Source organism: Bidens hawaiensis, unplaced genomic scaffold, assembly GCF_021521415.1.
Source record: "Bidens hawaiensis isolate Kalapana, Puna unplaced genomic scaffold, B.hawaiensis_p1.1 tig00006534_1, whole genome shotgun sequence".
Lineage (NCBI taxonomy): Eukaryota > Viridiplantae > Streptophyta > Magnoliopsida > Asterales > Asteraceae > Bidens > Bidens hawaiensis.
The window spans coordinates 410,603-430,414 of record NW_027491439.1 but is presented as its reverse complement, the minus strand read 5'-3'; the positions used below and the strand labels follow the sequence as shown (position 1 = coordinate 430,414).

Sequence of the window (19,812 nt, the reverse complement as noted above, 5' to 3'; positions counted from 1 at the left end):
TCTCATCCTATCCAATCTTATAATTTCTTTTCTTTTAATTAAAAACTCGAGAACGCAGTGTAAGGGTATAGTAGTCATTCTAACACTAAATTTAAAGTTTCTTCATATTTCTTCAAATTATTTACAACATTGCTCCCCTCAACTTTAATCAACATTTGGAAATTTAAAGAAAAGTTACAACTTTGATCCCACATCTTTTAACTATATATATTATTTATAATTTCACTTTTAACCCAAATTCCCCCACAATTTTTAAATGGTCATAACTTTTTCGTACGTTAATATTTTTCTAAAAAAATTGCACCATAAAAACGAGCATTTAATTCTCTTTAATTTGAGTATGACATTGTCATAGTTTGTTATCAGTTAAAAAAATATCTTACGTATGGGCGTTTATGGTCCGGTTTTGATGGTTTTAAACTAAGCCGTGAGCCAAGCCTTTTTTTGTCATCGAAAACTGAAACCAAACCGTTGAAAATTAAAACCCAACAAATACAAATTAACCATTAACAATGGTTAGATTTCGGTTTCATTTGTACTTCGCTACTAAATTGAGTTTAAAATAAGAATTCTTAATCCATGGTTTCAAATGGAACGATGAGCATCCAAAAATCTCTTACGTGATTATTAAGGCCTGTATTTCCCGCTGCATCGCGCTGGCACTCGTCTAGTATATTATTATTAGGTAGTGGAAGTTTTTTATTTTTTTACATTTTGGTATTGGTTATCGGTAGTCATGTGAAATATCGGTTAAAATATTAATATTTACAATATCGGTGATACTGGTTGATATATATCATCGATTTCTAATATCAGGGTTTTAAGTTTTAATTTCCAACTTATAGTGTTTTTAGTTCCTACTTGCTACAATTGCTAGTGTTTTGCAAGTTGTAAAATGATAATTTATTAATGCTAATAGAGTATACTAAATTGTTAGTGTTAAATTGTTATATATATATATATACATACATATAAAATTCTACATGATATTAAAAAAATTGATGTCCTACCGCGATAACCGATATTTGATATTTTTTTCGCATTAAATGCTTATTTTTTTTATTCATTTATTTATTTTATTTATTTTTATATTTCATAGAAACATCCAAACGATTTACAATGAAGTGGCAGGTAAGCGGGCAACAAGCTGCGCCGCAACCCCCTTTTGGATAGCAAACCCAATCCGACTAAAAACAAAGTTTTGATTCTTATGGGCTGATACATTACTATACACAACTTTCTGAACCCTATTCAAAAGGTCCACGGCATCCGGAGCTAAGAAATCAAAAGTGTCAAAGGCGAAGGGGATAAACACGTGTTGATTCTCCAAACAAGCTCTCTCGTGTTTAGCAACCTTGCCTGATGCCGCCTTCAATGCTGTCTGGCCTGCTACAAATCCAGTGTCCCTAATCCCAACAAGAGGGGACACTCCTGTGAGGTCGACACAAGCGTGTTTTCCCCCTACCCACCCAAAAACAAGTATATCGGCCGGTCGTAATGTAGATCTTCCTTCTTGAGGATCCGTAAGAAAGTTTACGGGGGCTTCCTTTTTAGCCGAAATTCCGGCTCGTTTAAGAACATCGCATAGAACATCCGACCTAGAGTTCCGGATCCGACCTAGCGGTTGAAAAAATACAGTTCCGGATCCGACCTAGCGGTTTCTATCTGGAACCGAACCTGAATCGACCGAACCGACTTGCAGGTATAGACCGGGTTTTGGGTTTCTCCCCTAAACTATACCCAGAACTGATCTGAATCCGCCGGAACCGTTTCCACCAATACCCGATCAAAACCCGACCCAACCTACAATCCAATAAAAACTCAACAAACCAAGTCAGAAACCCAACCATACCCGGAAACGATTCCTACCCGGTTCCGGTTTATGAAAATACTCGGTTTGTGCACCTTTAACTACTAGTGTGTGATGCTTTGCTTATGCGACGAGAATGTACTTGTTACCCGGTTTAACGATAGGTTAATGTAGATTAGGTAGGATTTAACCTAAACAATGGTAAAAATAAGTGAGTCTAAAGTTAATAGCTTCAATTATAATAACTTAAATAAACAAATATCTTTAACAAAGGATAATATATTTGTTAAAAAGGGGAAAAAAAAGATAACTTTATTAAACTTTAATGGTCATATGACAACTCTATTAAAGTTAATGAGTAGAAACGTAAATTGTTATTATGATAACTCAATTAAAGTTCGCGGTAGAATCGTAAATGTCTAAAAAAGAATTGTTAAACTTAAGGGGCCGTGTGGTGATCTACTAAAGTTTACGGGTAGAATAATAAAATCTTAGAAAAAATAGTTATTAAAGTTCGGTGATGGTATGATAAGTTGATAATAACTCTATTAAAGTTTAGGTGTAGAAACATAAATCGAAAAAAAACAATCATTAAAGTTTGGTGACGATATGGTAGCTCTATTAAAATTCATGGGTAGAAACGTAGATCGGTTAGATGGAATAAAAAAAAGGTTTGTCCAAAACTACATATGTGAAATGAAATTGTATATATCTCCTTTTGAAATGTGCTAGTCATGAATATAGCTGAGGTAAATAAAAAGATGTCAAACCATGGTCACGATGCATAACTCCTACTACTATACTTATATCATATATTTATATATTATTTGATTTAGAGTTGAATTAGTGAAAATAACTAATAACTTAATTATTATATAGGATTTTGTCTTTAGTTTTGACTGTTTTGGTTGACCGTCTCTTGTGACAAATATCTCTAAAAAGACTTTGTTCTGGTTAGTTACGCAGTCGAGCTAATACCTATAACTTTAGGACCCAATATCTAGCTACCTTTGGGTTCATTACATTGAAGTGCCCATTCCACTTGTTTGGACTGCTAGAACGTATTAGATATAGTTTGTAGAACTATAACATAACAAGAGAGGCCAACATTATAGACACACTAACTTATATCAGACCACAATGCAATCTATAGTATTATGACTTAGGACCGCTCATACAAAACCAGACTTTCGTGCCTTGCGTTAACAAGCCTATGTATAATCTAATCAAATGTGAAAAAAATACTAACAAAGTTCTAGACTCTATTATTCGAGCATAGCTCTAGCCTCTTAGGTAGCTCATTTGATTTACTATATTAGTCATCTGTTATTTAAGAACTATGTCTCGTCTCAAGTCTTGTATCCCAAACCAAAGCCTTTTAACCTAAAGATGGCATTCATCAATTCTAAAGCATAGGCCTATACTCAACAGTATGGATGGATACACAAAACCGATGGAGTCAAACAAGCATACACATCATAATTGTTGATAGCAGCATAAATTCATGAAATTAAAACCAATTTTTAGATTAATCAACCATATTTTCAACAAAACATATCAAAGTTCATTTACGCCTAAGTGATTAACAACTTTAACCTATCATGGTTTTAGAAACGGAAACAAACAGATAATATAATAAATTCTTAGTGAAACAAGGTGGCATGTCTTTCACGCTCACCTTTCACAACACGTCTTAGCGAAACACCGTATCAAAAATATGAGGTGTAGTTGTGGCAGGTCTCAACTGTTGCACACATAGGTACCAGCTCTCACGCATTGTTTAGTCCATAATTTATTGGTTTGTATAGTCATTTGAATCCGGACATTCTAGGTTGCCAAGTGGTTCAAGATCCTTATAACAAAGATCTAGATGCTTTGGGTGGTTCGTATGCATGAAGTTAGAACATGATTTGGAGTTAGGTAAGTTGTTGCTATTGAATTCTTGAATATGCTTATGTACTGAGCATATGTTATGGTTGAAACATAATTACATCAGAAGATAAGAAATTACAATAGTAACTTTCATGTTATTTCACTTCTCTATAGCATGCAATTTGGATACGGGTTAACAGTTATCATTTATGTATCAAATCTAACATGCAATACTGAATGCTGTCCTTTAGAAGACGATCTTAATCATATAATTTTCAACAATGCAAAGAGAATAAGCGCTGAATAGCAAATACTCATAAAAACACACCACCTACCAATCAAAGATTCAGAACAAAACAAATAACCGAGTTCAGTCAGGATCATTAACGAGAATGATCCAAATCCTAAGAGCAAGCAAATCTAGAAAACATATTAATAGTTGATGGATAACAAGATTGTCTTTCAATAATCAAAGGACGACGGGCGGCCTCCTCCCCTTCTAGGCCGGTCATATGGAACAGCTCTGTCTCTGTAGTTTCTTCCTTCATAACGGACCGGCCCTCCACCGCCGCCGCCGCCGCCATACCTATCACTGCTCCTCCTTGGTCCAACATCCCTATCATAATCTCTTTCCCTGCCATACACGCTCTGTGGCGGTGGTGGTGGTGGTGCATAACGTTCTGGGGCTGCATACCTATCCCCTCCAAATCGATCTCCACCACTGGGTGCATACCTGACCAATTTATTTAAAGGGTAAAACAATCAATTCCAAAACAAATAAAGTGCCAAAATATAGTTTAACTTACCTGTCATTAGCATAGCGACTGTTGCGGTTTTCATACTTGCTCTCTCTGTTGTCATAGCGGTCTCTATCACCAAAACGGTCTCTTTCACCAAAACGCCCTGCATCATATCTATCATCCACATAACGCTCACGGTCTGCATAGTGATCTCCACGGCCACGACCGCCACTAAACCTGGGACGAGAAGAGTACTGACCACCGCCTCTGCGACCACCACCGCCGCCAGCTGATGGGCAGTCACGAGCCCAGTGTCCTGGGCGGCCACACTTAAAGCAGTCATCCTGCCCTAAAGATCTATCACCTCCACCATAACCGCCACCGCCACCTCTACCTCTAGACGGATAACTACCACCATAACCATGGTCTTGATCATCACCAGCCATTCTAGGCTGAGCCCTGTTAACTGAGATCACTCTTTCCCCAAGATCACTGCCGTGCATTTCTCTGATTGCATCTTCCATACCTCGCCTGTCTGAAAATGTCAAAAATCCAAATCCACGTGGACGCCCGGTGTCTCTTTCAACCATTATCTACATCAAAAATGCGCTTAGTATCATTCAATCAAAGAAGTAACACAACAACCCTTACATCAGTTTGCAAAAGTTTGAAAAATAAGATGGTTTATATTACACTAATACAATAAGCAGAAGCTTATATTGTTTCAGTGTTCTGAAAATAGACATTTTACTTATATCACGGTCATTACCTCTAGATCAATTTGGCCAAGAAAGAACTTAACTCGTCAGCTTTTATAAAATAACAGAGCACTCTGTACCAATTACTTTTATCAATTTCTTGCAATTCTGGTCGGTTTTACTTTAAAAAATCTATAATCTTAAAGAAGCTTGCCAGAGAAACATAGGGCACTTAGGATGAATTAACCACAATAGTTCAGTCAGCCATACAGTTCCAAGGCTTTGCTTTTGTTCTACCTTATTTTTTGTTAGGTTTTATGATAGAAGAGATGCTCTAGACAAACATCCACACAGAACTGTTTATTCTACTAAAATATCTTTTCACTGAACTTCCCGATCTCTATATCAATCTTTTATTTTCACTCTATTCAATGCAAGGTATCTGTTAGTATCTGATCTTTCGGACAAACATACAGCACTTGAGATGCTTGAGCACATGCATTTAAGAATTATGGCTTCCCTAGAAAGAGAAACAGTCCATCTCATTAGAGAAAGAATAAGGCACTGGTAAAAGACAGATTCAGCTCTTACACACTGATTTAGCCCTTAAAACATATATAATATGCAAATTGTGACAACAAGCAGTGATATATCTCCAGCATCTTAACACATTTACGTTATTGAAAGCTATAAGCCAAGTAGATTCTGAAAAATCAAGCACTGAGATTCCCATTTCTGTATCACAACCGCCATGTAACCACGAATCTCAAAAGTTGTGGACTTCCATGTAACATCAGTTACCTCGGAGAACAAAATCTTGAAAAGATGGCGCCGGGTACCGTATAAGTGTATAGATAGCAAATCATCAAGGGCAACATGATTATAGAAACACTTAAGAGACTTCTACTTGATTGAAGCACTAATATAAATGAAACTCCAGCTAAGCAGAAAATCAAACACCAACTTTAACTTCACAATATAAGCAGCTAGCGAGCCTTCTTACACAAAAGACTGTTATGAATCCTAAACTTAAAAGTTAATGCCCAGCAATCCTGTTGGAATGCCCCTATCTCTTAATCATCAGTGGCTGAAAAATTGCTCAAAACAGTAACAAAACACATCCATCACTCTTCCTGTCAAGACAGAAGACGGGCCTTTTAATCCTAAAGAGCTCTGGTTAACCAAAGTAAAGAAGATTAACAGCTCGATATGGTGGATAACGCCAGATGCAGCTAAAGATTTGCACTCATCAAGCCATCGTCTAGAAAGGACCACAATGAAGCTTTCAGGAACCACTGCCCAAAGTCGAATTCGCACTACTGCTCAACTGAGATGAACATCACTTCCAGCTCAACTCAGACAAGCATCACTTCCAGCTGAAGCCCATCGTAACACTGTTGTCAGGTGCAGCAAAAGATTTGAACTTATCAAGCTATTGTCTAGACAAGACCACAATGAACTATTCAGAAACCACCACCCAAAGTCAAATTCTACACTACTGCTCAACTCAGACGAACGTCACTACCAGCTCAACTCAGACAAACATCACTTCCAGCTGAAGCCCATCGTAACATTGCTGTCAGTCGTCTGCTGCTTCACAGAACCTCAAGACTAACTGGCTGGCTTGCATAGACCATAAAGCACATAAAGTTTCTACAGTCTGAACAACCAAACAACATTGATGTGAAAACTAACTTCCACTTAAACCGTTAACTAGTGACTGAACTGAAAAGCCATAATAATATGACACTAAAAGAACAGGATACTAAATACTAGTTCGTGGGTCAATAATGAAATTGCATGAATCAAAAGTGTTTTTTTCTTTGCCTCGCAGAACTAAGACTGTTTAGTTACAAATGAAAACAACTGCAGTCAGGAATAATGATCTCCATCTATGGATCTCAACCACCCTTTCTCAATTCTCAAAAACAGGTCACATGCTTACTTAACAGATTTCTGATACAAGCTTTGAGTTTCGCAACATGTTGCTATATATATATGCCTTAATTCAACAAACAGTTAGCTTCAACAATACAGCCCAGCAGAACCAAAAACTCCTTGTAAACTAACCGGTTTTAAAAAGATCAGAACCAGGATTCCAGCAAAAAAGAAAACAAACAGAGAATCAATAACAAAAGGGATGAAGCAAAATCAAAACTTCCAATAATAAAACTTAAAAATGACAGTTTAATTATAATATGAAATGCCAAGCAAGCTTTCTCAATACTGAGAAAGTGTACAAGATACTCAAAGTCTCAAACAAGTTAATCTAGCAGCTAAACCTTTATATAGTCTCTTTGCAAACTGCAATTGTAACTGAGTGAATGTGACAATTTAGAACATGCAACAATGCCTCCAACTAGGCAACTACTATTACATATAAAAAATTCAGCCCAGAGAGTAGAGTTAAGAATTCATCTTATCTTGGTATGTTCTTTTATTTAATAAACGAACGGACATCAAACACATTTTTTTGTACATTCAACAAAACAAACGAACACAGACATAGAATGTGTTCATTCATTTACGTTCATAAACGTTCGTTTATGTCCGCTTGTTTACACTCAATGAAAACATCTAACTATGTAATTTTATACTTTTCAAATAATTAAACATGTTAGTAAGCACTAAGCAGTAACCCGCCAGTCCACCACCAACCCTAGCCACATCTTCATTCTTTGGAACTAGCTCTCAGCCTCTCGTCTCTCCGCCTCTCTCATTCCATCCAAGATAAGTAAACATGATGTTCGCTTATAAATGTTTGTTTATGTTTGTTTGTGTTTGTTCATTTACATTCATAAACCGTTCGTTAAGATGTTCACGAGCAAACAGAATCATTTTCTTAAAGAGCGAACATGAACAAGAAAATCCGTTCGTGTAATTGTTCATGTTCATGTTCGTATTCAATTCGGTTTTGTTCGGTTTGTTTACAGCCCTAACACTAAAGTCGAAATAAACAAAATTTAACCAAATAAAAAATGAAACAGTTTCAATTTGCAGATACTGAGATACATGTTTAACGTTTCTAACTATCAGCACAAGAATACAAACCCTAAGCTTAATTAAATAACAAAAATGACAAAATCACCCAATAACACAAATACGATACATGTATTATTCCACATACTACCTCATCAATTAATCATAACACATAATTAACCATGATGTTAGCTTATAATTGTTTATCTCTGTGTTTGTTCATTTATGTTCGTAAAATGTTCGTTGAATAAGTTAATGAACAAACATAAACGAACACAAACATTTTCTTAACAAACCAACATGAACAACAAAATCCACTCGTTTAATTGTTCATGCTCGTATTCATGTTCTGCTTGTTTACAGACCTACTCAAGTTCGCTAAAGCCGTAAATAAACAACTTTTAACCAATCAAAAAATGAAACAGTTTCAATTTGCAGATACTGAGATACATCAATTTACAGACCTAAAGTTTGCTAAACAACATAAATGACAAAATGACCCAATAATACAAATACAACCTCAGCAATTAATCATAACACATACAACATATGTAATATCAATTATACTTCAGCACATCACATAATAATAATAGCATAATAATCATAAAAGCAATAAACCTGAGAGTCAATAATTTTGCCGAACCGGCCAAAGGCGTCTTCAAGCTGACGCTCTGTAACATCCCATGACAAACCTCCGACGAATATACGGTAATCGGAATCTTTTCCAGCCATTGATTTCAACAAGCAATCAAAATTAACCTACAAATTAACAAATTCGAAACGTAACAATTCAATTCAATTCAATTCAATTAACGACGCAATTAATCAATTCAAGTGACAGCAAGCGACTATACGTGTGAATTATACACAAATTTACCTTAAATTGGAGTTTTTGTTGTGACGAATTGACGGATCGTTATGAGGTTTAAAAGTGGAAACCCTAGCAGAGGGGTTTGAATATGAAGGTTCAATATGTTTAGTATTGACAGTTTTATGCCCTTTACTTTAATACTCTTGACACAAAGTCCTCTAATATTTTAGTAGTTTTTTTTTTCTTCGTAAGTTCGGCTACCCAGGGTAACCCAATGGTAAAAAACGATATATACGCGGATAATACTGCCGAGATCGCAAGCAGTCTTAGGTAGCCTAAGCCCAACATCTCTTGTTTTTTTTTGTTTTTGTTTTTTTTTTTTTTTGTGGGGGGGGGAGGGCACTTAGAGACCCATTGCTATAAGACCTTATAGTCTCCAACCTAAACCTTCACTTTCCCATGTTAGTTGAGCTAATCTCTTTCCATTTACTACTAAAATAGTATTGTATTTATTCCCTACTTTACTACGATCAGGGGAGGCTCGGAGGGTGTGCGAGTTGCACCATCGGCCGGCGCACTGTCACACCTGACCCGGGGGGGCTAGTCGTGACCGACTGGTATCAACCATGAGCAGCGGAAAATAAATAAACATAAAAGGAAATTCATAACATGCTAAGAGTTTGCAAATTCAAATATACAACTACAGCAAACGGGTCAACCATGACCCATAAATTGTCTTAGATGCATAGCACCATTAATTAGTCTAGGATGTCATCTAACGATTACATCTTAATTTATCAAGTAGTCTTCCATGACTACATTACTTTATTCTTGAAAACCATGGCTTCTACGGTTCACTAAGGCGACTAAGGCGTAACCTCATTCCCTTCCCCAATGGCTAAGTTACCTGAAAAGTACATACTAAAATACGTCAACATAATGTTGGTGAGCTCGTGAGTTTAAGACACATAATAATAAAGTTGACACATCATGGTATATCACATATCAAGTCCACAATCAAACCTGCAATTAGCATAAATATCCCCCAACTCATACTAGAAGTTATACCGTCCCAGACTATCGCCCTGCTAAAAGCAATAATCAAACACGTAGGTTATATGCCGCAACGATCCGCAGATCTCAGTGTGGTTTACCCAACATAGGGTCACTGTGCGTGGGGGTCTCCCAAATAGTACTACCCATACAAGCCTCCGGCCCATCCCCTCGGGCTAATGATTGTGTAAAAAGTTGGGACAAAATTTAGCAGTAAAACACCCCGATAGTTCCATACCATATAAAAAGTTTATGAGTATGTACTAGTTCCCAAAATTTAAGTAAAAAGGGATTACACGCGAGACTCACCGAATGCTCCAAGTAAATCAACGACTGACTTCCCGAAAGTGGTGGTTCCTATGGTAAATAACGAATTATAAATACTTAACTCAACTAGTTTTAACCTCAATAAAGATTCAATGGTGAAACGAGTATTTAATTCTAAGCGTTGACCCAAGTGTTAAGTTCCTGGTGAATAAAGTTTCCTTTTATGGAAAGTTTACACTTATATAAGTTATAATGTTGATGATGTGTGTTTAAGTATTTAGTTCAACTACTAATTATGTTAATAACCTCGTTTTACTTGACCACGTTTTAATAAAGTTTCTATATTTAGAAAGTTCGGGCCTTATGTTCGGTTGCGGGTTACCGTATGACCATAAGAACTATATAATTTGTTCACATCAGTAGCATGATCATTTCTAGTTGGAAACATCCGCCCTCGGGTTTTCAAAGTTAACAACACAGGTGGTTATCAATGTTGTCGGTTTTTAACGGCAAGCCTTTAAAATATGGTTTTCGTAAACAAATTCCCTTATAATTAATACTCCAATTTTTCTAGAATATTAGGGTATATGAAAACATATTATTTTCAGATCTGAGATTTTAGAAAGTTTGGTGATGTAAGGACTTAGTTCCCGTATTTTCGTTTAGCATTCGTTTTGGTGAAAACCGGGTTTAAGACTTGGTAAATTTTAGGGAAATATGTAAACACTAAAATTATGACTTTATTACAATATACTTACTGTAAAAAAAATATTCAGAATGTTCATATTATTGTAGTTTTGAAACTGCCCGTTCGGTTTATGTCGGTTCGCCGTAACTAGCGGTTAAATGTCAAATCTTGCCCCAAAGAGGTGTTGTTTTTTCCCTAAAATATTTTAAACAAAATTTTTTGGAAAAAAAATGTGGGTCTTACAGTTTTGAAACGTTTTAGTCTTAAAACCCGGCCCGTTCGGTTTTAAACGAGCAATATTTTAAAGTTTGTAAACGGGCCTGTTTTGTAAATCCAACTTCCCTTAAATTTTCATAGCTTATATTTATCTTTTTAAAATTATAAGCTTCTGTTTTAAAGGTCCGGTTTTATAATATTCGGAAGTTATGGTTTAACTTGATACCTTGTTCCAAAAATACCCTTTTTAAACGAAAACCCACTTTTGGTCACCAAACCACTTAAGACCAGTTTTGATACATAAAAATAAGTTGTTTTACATTACATAGGTTTTAAAAACATAACCTTAGCTGTATTAATGCAAACGAACTCGGTTTCGGCCCATTTGGCTTCTAGTTCGATTTTTAATGCGAGGTTTCGCGAAAGACAGATTTGGGCCAGCTTATTATTTTTCAAAATATCATTTTTAAAGCTGTACAGTAATGTCATAATCTTATTTAGGTTTACGGGCTTATTTCTTAGTTAAACGAGTTATAAATTACGGGTTTTATAACGGTTTTTAATATACGGCTGATGTTACTTTTCGGGGCTGAACTTGTGCAGCTTATTGGGCTTACTTTTACTGTTTTTAAACTTTTGGAAATTATGTTAAAATTTCAGAAGTTAAAATGGTCACTTGTCGGTGCGGTTTTCAAACTAGTTTATCTATTAAACGAATAACCGAATGACCATTATTTTGGCCACGGTTTTGGGACTGCATGACATGTGATTTTCAAGGTTCCATATCAGTATTATGTTATGCGGATTCTGGTTATTTAAACGAGGTTTTACTGTTCAGTTTTTGGCCCGGTTTGTTAGTTTGAAGCCATAGTTTTTGTGTACAATTTCGAACTTATTCAGAAAGTTAGTTTACTAATGCTCTAAATCAGATTGATTAATATGTTTAGATAAATTTTATGCAAATTTGCTTATTCGTTCAGGGTTTAACACGGAGCCAAAACTTAGAATAATATGCGAACAGAAACGAATGTGGACTGTGGTACTTGATGTACTGTAACATCCTAATTTCGGTTTTATTAGTAGAATAAATATCGTCTATTTTATAGTGGGTCGTTATCGGTTTAGAGAAATAGAATACGAGTTGGGCTAGTGTTGGGTTAAATGGATATGGATTATGGACTTGGATTTTGAAAGAAAGAGGAAAGGACCATGGGCTTAAGCCCATGATCCATAATTATATAAACCATTAATCCCTCATTTAATTCATTCTCACACATTCCATACACCACCCAAAACACACACTTAAGATTTCTCTCTAGTTCTTCCCTATCTACACCGAAACCAAGAAGGAAACCGAGCACCGACCCGTAGTAATACTAGTATGATGTTTTATTAGCTTAAACCCGTTAGATATAGTCACGAAACGACGAGCCGACACCGTTAAACAGTTTAAGTCACGAGATCCGGATGGAATCGGGTATAAACCGAACCTATGATGATCTTAGGGGTCACCCTAGCTCAGATCTGGATCGAACGGGACGAAAAACGGTGAAAAACGAGCTAAAACCCGTTTTTCCGGCGAAATCGCGTTTTTCCAGCGGCTTTCCGGCAATGACGGCGCCGGAAAGGCGGCGCCGGAAAGTGGTACGAGGTTAAGGGGGGAATGTCAGGGAATGTTCTGACATTCCTGACCTAACCCTAGTTCGCTACAGGAATATAGCGAATTAAAGGTGATTCGCTAGCTAGTTCGTCCATAGGAACATAGCGAACCGATTACAGTTCGTGTTCAATTCGTTAAGGGAAAGGGATGACGAATCACCCTTGATTCGTTATAGCCAGTTCGTTAGAAGAGAGAACGAATTAGATGGACTAATTCGTTATATGGACTAATTCGTTATATGGACTGATTCGCTAAGAGTTCAATTCGTCATAGGGTTCAATTCGCTAACCAGATCAAACGAATAAGGCTTGATTCGTTATATGGTAACGAATGGGTTCATTCGTTATGAACCCCATTCGTTAAAGGACTGGGACGAATTAGAAGTTTAACATAATGACAGAAAGGTCCATGGACTTAGAAAAGAATGATTTAATTACAAATAAGCCCTTGAACTTTTAAGTAACATATTATTCAATGATCCAAAATGCTAATGGAAAATGTGTTAAGACAGTTAATGGAAATAAACTTTTTCCAAACTGACCTGGCAGCTCGACCCCAGCCAGGGGCTCTGCCCCTTGGACCTTGCTAGGGGCTGCCGCTCCTAGACCCCGCTGCCAGGGGCAGCGCCCCTGGACCCCCGTTCGTTATGGGTATTAGCTAAGACTAGAAAGATGATATGAGTAGTGATAGTTAATTGATACATGTAAATATTATACAGTTAGCCGTGCATAGCTCAAGAAGGGAATAACGATTAACGGAGAACGTAACAAGATCCAGGTGAGTTTCTAGCCCCATTTATGTGTTATGTTTTCGGGGCTGTGTGCATACTCAATATGTTTGTTAATACGCTTATCCTAAGAGATAAGTGTATGCCTTATGTGAATAATGTGAAATGTATGAATGATTGCTTGATGGTACGTGAACGATCTTCGGATATTGCACGTACTGTTAGGTTGGAACGCTATGTATAAGGTAAGTATGATATGTATGCTTATGTGTATGAACGTGATAAAGTTAATAAAAGAAGGAAATGATGGTTGTATGGTTACGAAAAGGGTACCGAGCCCTAATAATACTCGAGGTATGATGTATGGTTACAAAAAGGGTACCGAGCCCTAATAATACTCGAGGTATGATGTATGGTTGTATGGTAACGAAGAGGGAATCGAACCCTACTAATATTCGAGAACTAGGGAACCGAACCCTACTAATATTCGAGGAAATAGGGTACCGAGCCCTAATAATACTCGAGGAAGGAGGGTACCGAGCCCTAATAATACTCGAGGAATGTAGGGTGTAATGCTCTTTATAACGTAAGATATGAAAGCAAGTTAGTACAAAAGAAAGTATGAAAGTATGATTGAAAGAATATAAGTTTATGTCTATTATATAATGTATGATTAACTAGAACTCACTCAGCGTAGTTGACTTTTAGTATGCACGCAGGTGAGTAGGATGAGGCAGCTCGCTTGAGGGGACACGTGGCATTGAATAAGAGACTGGCATCGGAAGGCTCAGGGCGTGTTATGTTTTAATTACTTAGTTTTCGAAAGACAAGTTGGTTGTTTAAGACAAGTTTTGAATTGTTATGAAATGTTTTATTAAAGTTTTTATATTCCGCGAATGTTTTTAATTAACTATGATATTTAGAACTGCGTTTATGAGTAAATCCAACATGAAAGTAGGGCTACCGGTAACGGGGCCTTACATGTACGTTAGGGGTTCATGAGCAGCGTGATTCCTTGTTTTTGGACTGGTTCTACGAGCAGGACAGAGAGACACGCGAAAGAATATGGCTACTGTGAGCGACCAGAATGTTAACAACAATCGAATAGGGTTCATAATCGGAATAGAATAATAATACAACACTGGATTACCAGATTATGGATGCTGCTTGGCTCGTTCAGAATCTTCAGCAGAGAGTCAGAGAGAGAACAGGGAGTTATGGGGGTTGCAAGAAGTGAAGTTTGATATTGATTATAAAGACTGAGATGGAGATTTGGGGCAGAGGATTTATAGGTTTGTGAAGGCATGCAATGACTCTTATTGGTGCTGCAGAGGAAACGTGAATGGAGGACAAAGAAGAAGGTGTTCAGGGTCTTCATTGGTGCAAAAGATCTGATCAGGATTTTGAAGATATAATATCTTTTGTTATTATTATTATTATTATCATTATCATTATTATTATTGTTGTTATTCAAAAATGTTCTAAATATTTACAATGGGGCTGGTCTTTATATAAAAATAACGTGCAATATATTGGAGGTGATTGTACTACAAATCACGATTCTTGTTTATCGGTTTTTGTTTCATTTGATTCGGTTACCGGAAATAATATAGAATGTCGTTTGATGCTTGAGTTATATATTTTGGCTACCCAGTAAGATTAAATAGATGTTGGAATGTTTCTTAAAATTTTTGAGTTATCGGGCTCGGGTTCGTTTTGGTTAACTAGTCCATGTTCGTTTTGTTTTTATTTGGCCAAGTCTATCGACATACGTTTCGCTCCGACCAATTAAATTTTCAATATCTAATGATAAGAAAGAAAAAAAAATTTGCCCTATATTTGGGGTTGTCTCACGCACATAAGTTTCGGGGGCACAAACTTTTTTATACATATTAGATATATATGATTTTTGGTGTTAAATATAAGGAATTTGTAATGGTTTATGAGATAATTACATACTCAGAATGATTTTTGCTTATAATAAATTGATCGATAAAAGTTTATCCATGTACATTAGCGAATAAAAAAATTTCATTAAGACCTACGAGCCTTTTTTATTTTGGCTCGGTCGAGGTATTTAAATTCTTGAAGACGGCCCTGACTATGATTGTGATTCCTAGAAAAAAAAACATCTTCATAATCAAGAGTGTTGTATAACAGGACTCGTGGGTGACGTGGGGGGTCTAATAAACCCCACACACCATTTTGTATAAGGTTAGTCACATCATTTATGTAAAATATATTTTAAAATAATAATGCAAGTGAGATTTAGGTGTGGGCCCACCAACACTCGAGAGACCATGCTGATAGATAGACGGTTTAATAAAAAAAGACTTGAAGGTAATGGTTGTTAGGAAAGAAATATCCTTGGGTGTTCGTGGCACCATCTACATTCATTTCGTTGAACTCACCATTGTGGGTATTGTGCAGGGCCGTCTTATCCCCATACAAGGCTCGTTCCCTGTCTATGGCACGTTTTTTTAAAAGTTATTTATAATATGTATAATTTTTTTAATCGTTATAGTGAATTGAGTCGAAAATGGTTAATAAAACACCAACAAGGTCCTAAAAATATGAACAAGTTCATTAAACGTACATTCTGATAATATGTTATTGGGTTTGAGCCTTGTAATAAAATAAATCAACAATGAACAATTAGTTTTGAAGATAAATATAATTTTATAAAGGCTAATTATTAGTATTCGTCTTGCCATACTTGTAAAAACATATACCATTAGAATAAAAATCATCGTGGAGAAACCACACCTTAATACACTTAAAAATGATGATTCTTAATGTGTGAATTTTGGTTAATAGTGTGTCAAACATGTGTACACAACAAAAAGAAGACATTAATCTATGCATTTAAAAAAAGAGATTAAAACATAACAATTTTGTATATTAATCTATATTATTACATTATAATGGGAGATAGACAACCTTTCATCTATCCCCTCCTGAGACGCCTTTGTATTAATGGTCATTGAAGGCCCGGCATCCTTCCACGTTCACGCTGCAGCACCCATCCTTGAGACGATGATTAATATCAATTAATGGTCGCCCATTCATATCCATTCTGTTTCAAGACACACACATATATATATATATCTATACCTAAATTCCTCATCGTCGTTGAAACTTATATTCAGACTCTCTTACTCAGTTGGCAAAACGACACCGCCATAAGCTGTGATGTGACGTCTGACGGGGTTAATTCGGTTGACGATTCTCCAACGTGAAATCAAATTGACTGTTATCCTGAAACTCGGGATTGAAGAATTAGCGACTCTATCGATTGAATCCAGGTACGGTCAAATATAAGTTTCATGGATTGAATGGAATTGTGGGGGATTTCAATTGAATTCCAATTCTTTTGACTGTAAGGGGTGGGACCGATCATTCAGGTTTGAATTTAGGGCTTGTGTATTCGAAGAAGCAGATTGAGTATGAGTTTATTGGTTCTTATTTGGGAAGGTAGTAATATATTCATATTTTTAACTTCTACCCTTTTAGGCTTATATTCTTTTTTGAATATGCAGTAAAGATAAGGCTAAAGATGCTTTCTTTTACTTATATACAAGACATATTAATGGTTTTGCTGCCATGCTTGAAGACGACGAAGCTACGCAAATAGCCCGTAAGCGGTTGATACTCATATTGATGATTTTGTAGAATGATATGTTTTTATGTAATTTTTTTTGAGTAATTATCCAATGCAGAGCACCCCGGGGTAACCTCTGTGTTCTTGAACAAAGGTAGAAAGTTACACACAACAAGATCATGGGATTTCATGGGGCTTGAACATAACGGTGTAACTCATTCGAGTTCGATATGGAAGAAAGCAAGATTTGGTAAAAATACTATCATAGAAACCTTGATACAGGTCAGTTTATAGTTTGATCTTCATGTGTTATTTGAATACAGTTTTATCCAATTGGTCCAAAATGTACTTTACTTTAATAATTTGTTGCTAACCAATTTTCCAACATTTTTGTTGAAGACTGTGATATGAGTACACTCACTCTAGACAACTTGTATTACTTTACTTATATTCTTCCAACAAAGTTAACTTTTAACTTATTTGATTTGGGAACATTGACTTTTTAATGGCTTAGTTGTTAATTAGCATCTTAGGAACATATAATTATATGCATATTATGTTAGGGTAATTGATTAGTTTGTGGGGATCATGAAGCAATAATTGATTGGAATACAATATAATACCAAACATGTTCAATCTGGATTATACTGTGAAACTCTTATCTGTTTGCCACTATCAAGAGTGCACATGCTTTATGAACTGTCAGCTAAATTGATTTTAGGTTTCAAAATCTTGGATTATGATTTTGTTCTTCATTATAACAAGGGATGATAAATTGATATACATTATTTACTCTTGATTTTGAACGTTATCCTGAATAAAAAAACAACTTTTATTTGAAAAGTTTAAGTTAACCTCTTCATGGTGATTTGTATATCATGGAAGAAAGAATGACATGAATGGTCATTATGCCTTTATGGTATTTTCAATTTTCACTTGTAGCTCAAGTATGAGAAAGTGCATAACTGGTCCCAAGTTATGCGCAAATGTAAAGGTTAACTATTAGGTTAAACTTTTAGAAAATGGCCAGAATACCCTTGAGCGTTTAGGGGACAAAAACTTAAAAATAAGTAATATATATGAAATTGATTATAAGTGGTGGGCACAAGAGAGTTTGTTTTTTCATATTTTTTAAAATGTTAAGGGTATTTTTGGATCAGTCGTGTACTTATACATGATTACCAAAAACGAAAGTTGGACATACCACAAGACCAATTTTATATGGCGCCCTTGGGGCTTGATTACTGGCCTTTTGTTGTTCAAAATTGATAGTTTCATTTTTGTAATTTTCTAGCTGTTCCAAAGTCTTATAAGTTGAATCAATCAAATTAAAGTCTTATAAGTTGAATCAATCAAATTCAATTTTTCTCGCTCTATTTCAGAGTATCCATTCACGCGAAACTCATCTGCTTCTATTTCTACTTTCCGTAAGCGAGCCGGGGCTTTTTCCAGCTGTTCTATGGGCCCCTTTTTAAGCCCAAAATTATTATATAAATGAATACACTCACATTAACATTATTATGATATGTGAAGGAAGCTAATAGGAGCAAGATACTTCAACAAAGGTTATGGTTCCGTGGTGGGCCCATTAAACTCCACATTTGATTCACCACGCGATCACGAAGGCCACAGATCCCACACATTATCAACAACAGGAGGTAACTTTGTGTCAGACACCAATGTGTTCGGGTATGGGAATGAACGGCTAAAGGTGGGTCCCCATACGCTCGGGTTGCTGCATATAAACTTTGTTTCCCACCGGTTAATGGAAGCGAGTGTTTTGATGTTGATATTTTAGCTGCATTCGACATGGCGATTCATGATGGTGTAGATGTGTTGTCCGTGTCTCTTGGTGGTGATGCGGTCCCATTTTTTAATAATAGTGTTGCCATTAGCTCGTTTCACGCAGTTAAACACGGGATTGATGTGGTTTGCTCTGCTGGAAATTCGGAGCCTGGTGATGCTATGGTTTCCAATGTTGCCACTTGGCAGATCACTAATGGAGCGAGCACGATGGACCGACACTTTACTAGCTATGTGGTTTTGGGAAATAATGTAAGGTTAAAGGTCAGTGTTACATCTAAAAATTTTAAAACTTTTAACTTATTATTTGTAACAACTAACAAAATTTATATTCAGGGTGAAAGTCTTTCTGCTAAAGCATTACCGAAAAACAAATTATTTCCGGTGATAAGCTTTGTTGAAGCCAAAGCAGCCAATGCAGATGCTAAAGACGCGTAAGGATTTCAAATTAGCGAGTCATGGTTAGGGTTTGAGTTTATGTCTTTATGACACGACACATGATTCGGGGGTTTGGGTCAGTTTCAGTAAAAACTCGCTAACAGGTTTAGCTAAACGACTCGTTTTTGGGTCAGCTTGGTGGGTTCTTGGGTTGACCTGTTTAACATGTTTATTTTTATAATTTTATTTGATTAATTTGTTATATTTCTTAGCTTAACTTAATGGGTATTTTATGCAAAAATATAAAGTATATTTGTGAAATGAGTTTCGGGTTTTATAGTTAAACACACTTATTTTATTTATATGTGTGAATTTCTAACACGACATGAACCTAACACGGCCCATCAGGTTCACGGGCTGACCTATTTACCCACTTATTTTTTATTTTTAAAAGGTGCTCTATTAATAACATAAATAATGAACGCCGTTTGGTTTTGGTGAAACCTGGC

The 19,812-nt window shown here is 36.1% G+C and overlaps 2 protein-coding genes and 1 long non-coding RNA gene across 4 annotated transcripts; 2 read left to right on the top strand and 1 right to left on the bottom strand.

The window, feature by feature from the left end:
- Positions 1-3,987: 3,987 nt before the first annotated feature.
- LOC143632839 (glycine-rich RNA-binding protein RZ1C-like) lies at positions 3,988-8,990 on the bottom strand. 2 transcript variants are annotated; one of them, XM_077101259.1, is made up of 4 exons: positions 8,977-8,990; positions 8,718-8,858; positions 4,489-5,015; positions 3,988-4,415 (listed from the first exon to the last, which is right to left on the bottom strand). In XM_077101259.1, exons 2-4 carry the CDS (start codon positions 8,829-8,831, stop codon positions 4,145-4,147), a joined length of 912 nt encoding a protein of 303 aa, XP_076957374.1. In that variant the 5' UTR covers positions 8,832-8,858; positions 8,977-8,990; the 3' UTR covers positions 3,988-4,144. The 2 variants fall into 2 exon arrangements, with proteins under 2 accessions (XP_076957374.1, XP_076957375.1); XM_077101260.1 differs by lacking the exons at positions 8,718-8,858; positions 8,977-8,990 and adding an exon at positions 5,192-5,731 and having other exon boundaries at positions 3,989-4,415.
- A 7,740-nt stretch (positions 8,991-16,730) lies between these two features.
- On the top strand, positions 16,731-17,353 carry LOC143632753 (uncharacterized). The gene is made up of 3 exons (XR_013153572.1): positions 16,731-16,995; positions 17,061-17,158; positions 17,241-17,353. It is a non-coding gene; the product is annotated as an uncharacterized LOC143632753 (long non-coding RNA).
- A 1,474-nt stretch (positions 17,354-18,827) lies between these two features.
- LOC143632752 (subtilisin-like protease SBT5.3) lies at positions 18,828-19,598 on the top strand. The gene is made up of 2 exons (XM_077101180.1): positions 18,828-19,189; positions 19,262-19,598. The coding sequence occupies exons 1-2, from the start codon at positions 18,932-18,934 to the stop codon at positions 19,361-19,363; spliced, it is 360 nt and encodes a 119-aa protein (XP_076957295.1). The 5' UTR covers positions 18,828-18,931; the 3' UTR covers positions 19,364-19,598.
- The last annotated feature ends 214 nt before the right edge of the window (positions 19,599-19,812 follow it).